Here is a 12,728-nt window from a genome sequence, read left to right on the forward strand (position 1 = left end):
CTGAATGCAAGCTGTCTTATGCATATCTGATTGCTTGCCTACTGCTACTTTGCTAGAGACCTTTTAGCTGCCTCCATCTGTCTTCTACATTCTTTAACACACCCCAAAACTCTTAGGTTAGAAACTGGTGAAGTGCCAGATAATGAGGACTACACAGGATATCTAGTTTTGATTTGAAAAAGGTGCAATCCTGAGGACATATCAATCCACAGAAGGAGGAAAAAAAAAAAAAAAAAAATGGAGCAGGCATCAGACAACATCTCAAGCCACAGGAAGGATAAAGTTCAGCACTTATTTACTCAATTGACCAAATAAAGAAGAAGAGGGAAAAAAAATAATATAATTACAAATCTATGAATGTTAACAAGCACTAAGTACATTTTTCTTGTGCAAATCCCAGACTGGATAATTCAGTGTAGTGTACAGTTTCCCTCTTGCAGTTCTTTTCTATCCTAGCCCTGAAGTCAATGCTCTGTACCAACAATTGCAGGTAAGATACAACCACCTACAGCTCCAGGTGTGCAGATTCTAATTTTCACTGCCGAGTCTGGCATAAGATCTTGGACTAATAATTTAGCTTCTCTGTACTTTAACTTCACTCAGTAAAACTGAGATACTTACCTACAGCAAAGGTGTACTGTCCTCCTATACATAAATAATATCTCCAATGCTACTGTTTATTATGTTTAATCAATATAATAATTAACATAAGAATGAGAATTATTTTGCTTTATGTCAATACTTAAGACACTATAGTTCGTCAAAACAGTTTATATCACAGGTCTTGTTTGCTCTAAGAGTTCCAGCCAATATAGTCCGTGGAAGGACAAATACTTCCAAATATAACTGTGTAAGCACACTGGAAGCAAAAGTGATGTGTGGTATGTTCACTGATAGTGCCAGGCTTTCACACTACAAGTTTTGACAAAAATGGTTTAAGGGGAAAATAATGAAAGGGAAAGGGAAAAGGGAAAAGAAGGGAAAAGGGAAAAGGGAAAAGAAGGGAAAAGGGAAAAGGGAAAAGGGAAAAGGGAAAAGTTACTAATTCTTTTAGTGAAAATCATTAGACAGAACAAATTAGTGTACATTTTCAGGTTTGACCATTTCTAACCACACGTTCTGTATGTCCTCTATATAAATGTTTGGTTTTTTTTTCTGTGAAGGACATCAATTACTTATTTCTCACCAGCCTGATGAAAGACTTCATGACAGAAAGTTTTTCACAGGGGAACGTGCTTTGTTTTTTGTTGTTGTTGGTTTTTGTGCCTTTTTTTTTTTTTTTTTTTTTTTTAAATTGTTTGGGAGCAGTGGGGGTAGGACAGCTTACAGTTATTTCCTGTATCTTGATTATTAGTCTGTGCACAAAAGACTCACCAGATCTTTATAAAAAATAAACATGATTTAGACAATTAAAGAAGTCCAGCATTAAAAAATGTTGTTACAAGATAACATGAGGGGAAAAAAAAAATACATTGCCTACTAAAATAAGGGCCATTGGTACTACTCCTGTTTCTCATAATCTGAGCAAAATCAGATTAAATATTATAGGTTGAACACCACTCAAAAACAGTACAGATCCTTGCTGTTATATTATTTTCTGATAATAGAAAAGAAAGTTGTCAGAATCAACTACTATGTACCGTTTGCTGTTTTTCCTATAATTATTTAGTATTCTAGAGAATGACACAAAAAGGAAAGAAGAAACTGTGTTAATTTAATCAGAGATGACCTGTGAGTGTTTAAAATCATGGAGAACAGACATGATGTGATTAGATACTCAATCCTCCTAAACCTTACTGTGCCAGCTATTTTGGAAACAGATGTTCCAAGAACAAACCAAGGAGACCGAACACAAGATCAAATGACTTAAAAGCTCCGAGGCAATCAGGAAACCCCTTCATATCAACTAGCTGCTTTCAGAATGGGGAGCTCTGAGTTAAAGGCTATCTAAAATATAAAGTTATCACAGCAAAACCCACAAAACTGTTAGGAAGTTGGAATTTCATCAAGACTTAGCACTGTCCTGAGGGCCATAACTTCAGATCAGTGATGCTATGTATCTGTAAAGTAGAAAAAAATAATAATGCTTAGTTCACTTACTTTGTTTCAGTATTTTCTGCTAAGATTGACCCTCAGGAATCCCAGATCCTGGAGATAAGAGAGAGAGAGAGTCTAGGGAAAGAAAAACTTGCTCTTGGTCGAGGAGGATATTGTCAGAGATCACCTAGGAAAACTCAATGCACACAAATTCACAGGCTCCAAAAGAATGCACACACGGATGCTGAGGAAGATGGCAGAAGAGATTATCAAGCCACTGTCTATCATCTCAGATAGGTCATGGAGAACAGACAGGTTCCTGAAGTCTGTACAATAGCTAACATCACTACAGTCTTCAAAAAGAGCAAGAAGGAGGACCCAGGAAACTACAGATCAGTCAGCCTCACTTCTGTCCCTGGAAAGGTAGTGGAGCAGCTTATTCTGGATATTATCACTGAGTAAGTGGAAGAGAAGAAATCAATATGGATTCATCAAAGGGCGATAATAATAACGCTTGACCAATCTGTTAGCCTTCTGTGCTGCCGTGACCAGCTGGGTAGATGAGAGGAGACTTGTACCTTGACTTCAGCAAGGTGTTTGACACTGTCTCCCATAACATCCTCATAAGTAAGCTAAGGAGCTGTGGGATAGATGAGAGAAGAGTGGGGTAAATTGAGAACTGACTGCCTGGCAGAGCTCAGAGGATAGTGATCAATGGCACATAGTCTAGATGGAGGTCTGTAGATAGTTCCATAGGGATTGTTAGTGGCTCTGGTCTTCTTCAACAACTTCAGCAATCTGGATGAAGGGATAGAATGCACCTTCAGCAAGTTTTCTGATGATTCAAAGCTGGGAGGAGTGGGTGACACACCAGAGGGCTGTGCTGCCATTCATTGAGCAGGTCAAGAGAGGTGATCCTCCCACTCCACTCTGACTTGGTGAGAGCACATCTGGAATACGGCGTCTGGTAGTGGTCTTCCAAGTTCAAGAAAGACAGGGAACTTCTAGAGAGAGTCCAGCAGAGGGCAACAAAGATGATGGGGGCCTGGAGCATCTTCCTTATAAGGAAAGGCTAAGAGACCTGGTGGTGTTTAGCCTGTAGAAGAAATTTGATTGAGAGAGGATCTTATCAGTGCTTATAAATATCTAGAGGGTGGGAGTCAAGTGGGTGTGACAAGGCTGTTTTCAGTGGTTCCAAGCAACAGAACAAGGGGCAATGGACAGAAACTGGAATATAGGAAGTTCTATATGAACACGAGGGCTGAAGAACACTGGAACAAGTTGCCCAGTGGGGTTGTAGAGTCTCCTTCTCTGGAGATAGTCAAAACCCACCTAGACGCTTTCTTGTACAACCTTCTAGGCAACTGCTTTAGCAGAGGAGTCACACTAAATGATCTCCAGAGGTCCCTTAGAACCCCTAGGAACTAATAGTAAATATGAGACCTTTGATAGCACAGTGAGTTTCCTCTTCCCTTACTGCTGTTTTCTAATTCATTGAGGGCAAGCCTTCATGGCATGTACCATCTTAATGCTTCCCATTCAGTTTGGTTTTTTGGATAGTGATAAAAATTAGTTTTAATATAAAACAAAATATGCTTGTTTTGAATCTCCTCTTATAACGAGAGCTTTTGTTTTAGTTAACACAACTGTTTCCATCCCGCAGTACTTCAGCTGTGCAGAATGGATTATTAATTTGCAAGGTCTGTTCAATAAGATGATGATGATCTGAATGTGTGGAGGCAGCAAGTGTTACACACCAGCTGTGCAAACCTCACGGGAACATTAAATCTACAAATTTGTATTCATTTTTGGACAGACTAATTCCTATAGCATTGTGCACCTCATCTTTAAGCTCTACACTGTTAGGTCATCTCGTGTAAAGATTGACAGTCTTTTTCTCTCTTGTTTAGCTTCATCTAGTTATTAAATGCTAACAGAGCAGAATTCTAGCTCAGTGTGCTATAAGTTGTTTTAGCTGTTGGAAGAGTCAAAGCCTCAAAACCAAGGAACAGTAATTTTACTATCATGTCAGTATTGGAAGCATGACATTAAAAAGGAAAATATTAAAAAAAACCTTATTGGATTTTATCAACAGTAAATTTGCTGACCAGTTTCTGGGCAGCAAATAAGTACATACCAATGCATGCACTTTCTTCTTATTCACAAGAAATGAACCATAACATGATTCACAGACTGATAAAAAATATTTTATGCATTCTTTCTTCAATATATTTATGAGCCTGACATTAGAAATCTTTCCTACTTCTGTGCTAAAAGAACAGGAGGATTCTCCTCTCCCTTTTTTCTTTCAGTTCGCTTCTGATTAAAATCTCCAGGGCTGGATTCTCTTCTTGGCTATGTAGATAATATCTACATCAGTGTCATGCCAATCACCAAGGATGCACCAGCATCCTCTTGAGAGGAGATTCAGGATCCTCATTTTCCACTTGAGATTACTTAAATCACTGAAGAGACTGATACATCCACTTTTTAGGAAATTTTCCCACCCTCAGAAATGCTCTGAAATATTTACTGGGAGAAATGACTTTGTGAATAGATACTATTTTTCAATTCATAGTCTGTTTAAAGTGTAAGAAGTATGGACCAGGAATTTGAATTTCAGTGTTCTTGCTCTTAAGCTTTACAGTCAAGTTTACATTGTTTTTAACATGATGAAGAGATGCTTACTGCACTTACATTAATAAATAAAAAAGGATCTTGTTTCCTTTGGACCTCTAAAGTCCTAAAACAGAACAATTAACTTTTTCCCACTTTCTCAGACTCAAAGTGTCTGAAAATGCAAAGACTGTTCTGTAGCCCACACAGCCATTTTCAAAGATGCAGTCATCCTTGGTGTGGGCTGTCAAATCACACACAAAATTTGCCTTGAGGTGACAGAAGTCATAGTCCAGAGAAAGTTTGTGATCAATCTGGAACATCACTAATCAACCATTCAGCTGTTTTCTCTGACCCTCTTTTATTTATCAGTAAAGTTACAGCAACAAAATTCTGTCCTGAAAACATAGATATAATTTCAATCCAGCACATTCTGTAAGCATATTCAAATATATCACTGACTACTGATGCAAACTTTTTTTTGTTTTGTTTCGGGGTTGGTTTTTTTTCTTTTTTCTTTTATTTACTTGCATACTGTCATGGTTTTGTGTTTTTTGGTTTTCAGTATTCATAACATCGTGTAGTGCAGTGGGAGTTAAAGTGTCAATGCTCCAATTCCAGGTACCTATCCCTATACATTACAGAAGTCATGGGATCTGGCCCTTCCAAGTGGGGCGGTCTCGTACTGCCTGGCAGTGGGTGCTGGAGGGTGCGTTCCGAGCTGTTCCAAGCTTTTCAGTTTTGACTCGGTCTCAGGAAATATCTCTCTCTCCTATCTTATTTCATTTATTAGTCTCAATTTCAATTAGATTGTATTATACTGTGCTATCTTGCATTCCAATATCATATTTAGTAAAATAACTTTTCCTCCATAGATTGTTGCCGCTATTTTTTCCTTTCTTTCTTCCTATTTTGTGGGGGAGGGGAAGGGCTGCCAGAGTCCTAATGCCCTCCTGTCACGGGCATAGATTGATCTAGTTAACTCCGTGACACATACTCAGCCCTCAGCTAACTACTGTTCCTGTGTTATCTATTGCAGCTTTAGTCCACCTGGGCCCAATGCTTGAGCTTTAGGAAAATCAACAAGGGGAACCTTTCCATCCATCTGACTGAAACGACACCTGATGTGCTGTTAATTCCTCAATAATCCATAAACAAAAGGGGAAATGATTCATCCCAATTCCTACAGTGGTATTTATTTCAGGACTGAGGTCCTAAGCTACACAGTAAAGGTGCTAGATGTTAAACATACAGGACTAGAGTTAATCTGAACAGAGATAGAACCACTATAATGACATTTTGAAGACAACAAATGATTCTTCATAAAAATCTATCATAGTATCATTTTTTTTTTAATTTAAAACATCCATAAATAGAGCAAAGAGATGAAAGAGATTTATTTAATTGATATGCATGGCATATATGTATTTATTGTGTATGCAGATGTTCTGCATGCACAATATCTACATGCACACAGACACTAATTTAAATATACTTTCTCCTCAGAATTTCACTTGGGTAAATCTCTGAAGACATACCTTTTCCTTAACACTGAATTTACTCTTGCACACCATTCCTAGCTGTTCTGTCTAAAAGTACACATTTACAAAAGGCAGACACATATTGTGGTCCACAATGGAAGATAAGATAAGAAGAATTATATTGCTCTGACAGCTGTCCATCCATCTGCCATAGATTCCATAATCTACTAAGGCCAATCTACAGATTATGCGCATGTTTAAGTTTACTACAAATCTCACATAACATCAAGAATAACTTGTAAAAGGATTGAAAAAATATATACAGGGATACAAAAATATTCATTTTATGTATGCAGAAATTAGATTTGAACTTTAAGGTTTGCACACCAAAGTAATTTCAGATGTTGCATTATACAGGATACATTCACATGAGGATGCTGGTACTCGCACTTTGGGTGAAATAGGTATAAAAAAATAAATGGCTATATATTAAATGGTTAGTTACATCAGTTCACTGCAGACATATTAATCATGTAACCTATAGTATCCCAGTTTTTAATCTCTAGTACTTTATTCTAACAATTGCCTTTCATGTAGAGCTGTATTGTTGAAATGAACACGTTCCTATTTGGCTCAAATTAGTTTGAACAATCATCACTGTGTTATTTACATCACAAATACAATAGTTTATCAGTTATTGCACATGGGTAGCAGTTATAATAACTTTGTGTGGTAGGATGCCAGCACATCGCTTTCACAATCCCAAAAGCTATAATCGCATTAACGCATTATCATTTGGGATACGAATATTTCTGGAACGAGGTCTCCTTTCAGTGTGGTTTCCTCTGGATGCCCAAGAAGAGTAGGAAATGATCACATATTGTCTGAACTGCCACACAAGATTTCTTTTGGACAAGAACCAAACACTATTGCAGAGAAGCCAATTATACCATTCTAATATCACCATACCCACCAGGGGAATACGCTGGGAAATCAAGCTTTATCTTGGAAGATGTCTGAAAATAAAATACGGGAAATAAAAGAGACTAAAATTTTTTTACATAAAATCTTACATTAAAATTTTACATTACCACCTGTCAACTAAAGTTACAGGAAATTGCTACAAAGTCCTTCGCAAATCTGCATGCTTTTTCGTTGCTCTCATTCATTTCTTTTTTTTTAAATGCATCCTAGCTGTCCAGTTGAAAAGATTCAATCCCTATTTTTACTTCTGCCATATGTAATAACAGAATTTTGCCACAGGGTGGTACACCAGACATATTTAACTGAAGGCTTTTATAATCCATCAGACAGCTCGGTTATGCCCTCCGCCAGCTTTACTCCACCAGTAAAGCAACAATCTGGAGATATCAAAATAACTGGCCAAGAGCCAAGGTCTTATATATTCGAAAAACAAGAAAAAGACAGCACTGAGAACCTACTAGCAAATGCTAATAATGTGATGGTATTAATTCTGTGTAAATGCATGCATGTATTTGCATACAACTTAAACACCAGGTTTTTATTTTTAAATGATGCAGTTTTGATTCATCTTCTTACTTATTACTAGATGGACATAACTTGTCAGTCAGTAATCTTGAAATTTAGATTTGAGGTGGAAGAAAAGCTATGCCAGTTGTAGCATAAGATTTTATAAAAATAAAACTTCTGCCATTCAAATATTTCTTATTCCAGCTGGAATACAAATAAACACCAAAAATAGTAATTACACATTTCTATTCTTCTACTTGCATTCAAATCTTATACTAGCACACTCTATATCTTTAATTACAGAGTTTTTTCCTATAAGCCATCAAACCTCAGCTTCTGCCTTCCTTTTCATTATCTGCCTTTCCAGTTAAATAAATGAGGTCTATCAACTTTACATTTACCTTTTCTACAAAATTAAGCGAATTAAGATGAGTAGAAACAATTTCCTTGGGAACTAGGAACTTCAGAAAAATGTCAATTAAGAAATATAGATTTCTATATAGATTCTTTCGCTTTGATTCATGGCTGAAGTTCTGGTTATGAAGTTAAGAGATACTGTGGAATTTAAAAATAAATTTAATTACACAGTGGTATTGACATAAAGGAGCAGAGAACGAGACCTCAGTTTGGAACAGAAATGTGTATTTAGTAATGCAATAATAACTGAAATTACTTTTGCAAAACTTTTCATAACTCATCAATGCACAATGAAAAAAAGGAGAGGCAATTTCCAAGAGACATTTAGCAGCTACCAACTCTCTGTCAAGGTCAACCAGTACCTACACAACTTAAAGTCAATGAAGGTCTCTCCTAGAGCGTTACTTCTTCCAGAGCAGGGCTCTGTCTCCATCAAATGAAATCAAAGAGACTTCTGCCTTACAAGAATCAGTGATGATTTACCATTTTAATAATTGCATATGCATTAAAGTAGAAACAGTCATCTCAAGAAACTTACCTCTTTCACAAGATCTGCCAAGGTACCCTGTCCCAGAGCAATCACAAACGTATCTGTTCCATCCATCCCTGCATACACCATTGTTTTTACAGGGATTGCTAAGGCATGGCTTTGCAGTTTCTCTTGAGCATGAGGGTTTTACTCCAGCTGTACTTTGAATTTCAGCCATCTGTCGAATGTCTTTGCTCTGACCATCAATAAATAAATCTCTAATGCAGCCGACGTATCCATAATTGAGAAGTGCTGTCCACACCTCTGTTGGGAAGACCAGGCCTGCTTTATTTTCTGGTAAGCCTCCAAGATACAAGTCATCATCCAAGTCAAGGATTTCACTTTCCCCTGGTGCAGTATATGGTGTACGTAACGTGTTCACAGATATGGTCCCTGAGAAGAAAAGAAAACAAAATATAAGATTTTCAAGACTTTTAAGGATCTTGGTACTGTTGTTTATCTCATTAATCTAAGCATTGCATTAATTCCTGGCAAATATCTATAAATGTATATAGGTATACATAAGCTTTCTATATAATTACAAAATAATAGACACATATTTATAGCATTCCTGCATGCTCATGTCAGATAGAAGTCAAAATCTCCTTACCAATCTTGTGGGAGCAGGAGGAATGCATTTCAGACTTATTTGCAGATATACCCTGGCTTGTGCAACGAAAAACTCTTCACTGCCTCTCAGGTGATTCAGAGCACTGAGGTTGAGTTTTCATTGATAGGTTGCAAACTGAGAGGCAAATCTGCCTTTGGTTTGAATCCAAAGACACAGCATTTTTAAAGAGGACTTTGAGAAAGACTTTTTATTTCTTTTCTCCATTAAGTGCAGGAGAAAAATACTCGTCAGCTGCCAGGCAGGCAATCATTAAGAAGATAGCGATGTGCTCCTAGAGGGAAAAATCAATGCCTCTGACACTTACCTCAAAATGCGTGCATGTTACAAAGAGAGGGAGAGAAGAAGTGTATAGAATCTGAGGAAATCAGAAATATCTTTTCTGTTTAAGTTAAAAAAATAAACAAATAAAGGCTAAAATAAAATTCCGCTTCTACAAAATGTCTGAACAAAGACAGCAGAGATTTTCTTATATGTAAAATAATGAAAAAAAAACAGATAATCAACTGTAAAGATCCTCTGTAAAGAAGCTGTATTTTCAAAAATAATAAGGGTATCAACTTTTTCAACTAGGCAGAATAGGCAGAAACCCCAGTTTAGTGCATGGAATGAGAGAGCACACTTACGCCAACCATGTTTTATGTACTAAGTTTACAAAATCAGTTGAAAAAGGAATCCTTATGCAGATCCTCACATAAGTACCTCCTCACAATTCTATAACAGTGCAGAAACAAACAAAATATAAATCAAAACACTATGTACACTATTAGGTGAATACAATGGACCAGTCACAGCGAGTAAGTGGACTTATCCGCTGGACACACTTTTAAATATGTTAATGATAAGACACTTAGGAATCACATTTCCCATAAAGTATTGATCATACATACATATGAAAAAATTATCTTTCCACAGTTAATAATATAGAGATTTCAGAAGATAACACTGATTATCAAATATGACTTCACTGTGTCAAGCGTGGTGCGTGAATATAATAAATTTGGAATTTTAAGAGCATAAATCCTAAAATGAGAGTTTTAAGCAAGCAGAGAGGTCTAACAAGATGACAGCTCTCTAACATGGATACAATTTTAAAATCTGGCTTCTTCTCCTGCAATGGAGTCCTGTGGGAGCTATATATTTTGCTTCTTTTGTTGGTTTGACAGCCTGCCTTCAAGAGTAAGGACAGAATGAATACCTAAACAGTTTGGACATTTAGTTAAACCTCTTGGGGCAGAACTCTCATGAGGCCTGCCTCCCACATGAGGCTTGTGATGTATAGATTTTAGAAAGGCTAGATACTGCTACAGCTGCAATCTCCTTAGTATCCAAAGGGACTGAAAAAGAGAAAACAAACATTTGCGCAGCTTTTTGCATTTTTATATGCATGTTTGAAGAATGTTTGAGTATACTCTCAGTTTTCCCTTTTAATGCATTGTCATAATCACAAAGTGAAATTTCCGTGTTAGTTGTAAAAACCAAGCTTATTGAACCAAGGTTCTGTGTTATTTTTACTCTCCCTAGACCTCCAATTTTTAAAATCTGTAGGACAATTGTGTTACGTTACATATTTTTAGTCCAGCTGAGATTCTTAAAGCAGAACTTGGCATGCCTGTAGAATAGACCATTTCTCCTTTAAAAAAGTTAAAGATGCTCACAATACTTCTCACTGCTACCGCTGCTTATTTTCACCTGTTTCTGCTCAGGCAAATTTAAGACCAAGTACTTTAAACCTATGTTCACACATCACTTGAATCCACACAAATTCAGTGAGCTGCAGAACTCCAAATATGTACAATCTCCAGCCACAAGCTCATCCAATTGCATAGTGCTACTTTCTACTAGTGACTACATCTAGCTTTTTCAAGCTATCCATGATGCTAGAAGATACCTTGGGCACCACTGCTATAAAAAAAACAATCTTGATGCATTCCAATAAACAGTAATAGAAAAGCAAATCTCAGACAATGTAGCTGAGGTTCAAAATGTGATGTGAACAATAAGCATTCCTACAAAAAAGATTCCTAAAATGTAGGCTACTGCTGTACCCTGATGACTGTAAATTACAGTTAAGCAGAAAAACTTTGTTGTGTATCTTATAAGGATTACACTAGAGAAAGCTCACATTGTATTTTGAATAGATAGCAACAACTTATAAAAGAAACAAACCTCTCCTGAAGAAAAAATATCACGTACTCTTGGGAGAAGACTTCAAAATCAGTGTAAACATGGCATCTACCCATGACCACGAGTAGAATAATAAATTAAGAAATAAATCTTCTGGAGACCTTTTTTTATGTTCTGGAAGGCCTCAGAATACATGTCACGTGGTTGGACCATCTCAAATTTACTGCTGGACATTTCAACAACCGCTGATGTACTGCACAAGTGGCTTGTTGAGACAACTGTGAGTTACTTTTATTTCCTTGAACCCTTTTTGTTAAGAGCTAAACTAAGTCAAGAAGCACCTGCAGCTGATTCAAAACTTGTGAAACTTGCTCTGCCTCAGTTGTCACAGAGGAGCTTGACCAAAATATCTTATAGCACACTGACTAAAACAAAACCTATAACTATAATACAAATAGCTTTAATCTAGCTAACAGCAAGAAAATCATACCTAAACACCAAGAGTTTCACAGTACCAGTTAACTAGCATCCTGGTTTCTAGCTGAACTTCTAAACAGCATGAGCAGGCAGCCATACAACCATCACCGCTATTGGTATCCAACAGCACAGTTTATAGATAATATTGATAGGGAATACAAATTTTATCCACTAGTTGGTTTGTAAAAGTGAGTGGAAAAAAAAAAGACACGTTAAGAAGAATAGAAAAATACTCCCAAATACAATACAAAAGTTACATGTGCTTTATTGTGTTTTTATTGTTGTTGTTGTTGTTCTTGGGTTTTGTGGTGTTAATTTTTTTTAATATCCTGGACTAAAATGCAAAAATCAACTTCATAATGCTTCAGCATATACAAAATAAGTAGAGGATCTTTAAACTCTTGAATCCACAGTGCATCCAGAACTGTGGCACACTGTGACAGAGTAGCTGAATGGTTTTGTTTTGTTTTTTTAAAGACTGACATCTCTCTTCATAGAAGTTTTCCAAATTCTACCAAAATCCATCTCAGTGTGGACCATACAACAACAGAGAATGATTCCCACAGAATCCTGAGATAAGAAGACACACACACATACACTCTTTGCTGCATTTCAGTCCAAGCTTCTCTGGGGAAAATACAGAGATGAATAACATTTGCACTGTCAAAGCACCATTGTACAGAAAGCCATATGGATGTTTCCACTTATAATTGTGAAATGAGCTCACTTTTCAGAAAAGCAGAAAGAAGGGAAGTTAATGGAATAGACAAAGGCCTTATGGTGTTAACACAAGAGCAGGTTAATAACTTGTTCTATAAAGATAATTCAGTGTCAATTCATCTCTCACCAGAATTGTTTAGTTGTAGAAGAGAGATAAGAATGGGGCATATATAGTTTTACAAAATAAAAACAACAGAATATGACG

At 36.7% G+C, this 12,728-nt stretch overlaps 1 protein-coding gene across 21 annotated transcripts in view; it reads right to left on the bottom strand.

Moving 5' to 3' along the window:
• NRXN1 (neurexin 1) overlaps positions 1-12,728 on the bottom strand; it is a gene marked incomplete at both ends in the record, with an annotated part of 632,844 nt that overhangs the window by 377,522 nt on the left and 242,594 nt on the right. For all 21 annotated transcript variants that reach the window (XM_079550649.1, XM_079550648.1, XM_079550645.1 and 18 more), the window contains one exon: positions 8,581-8,964. In XM_079550649.1, coding sequence (XP_079406775.1) covers positions 8,581-8,964 — 384 coding nt within the window. The remainder of the gene's footprint in view (positions 1-8,580; positions 8,965-12,728) is intronic.

The sequence above is a fragment of the Tetrao urogallus genome (genome assembly GCF_951394365.1).
Source record: "Tetrao urogallus genome assembly, chromosome: 2".
NCBI lineage: Eukaryota > Metazoa > Chordata > Aves > Galliformes > Phasianidae > Tetrao > Tetrao urogallus.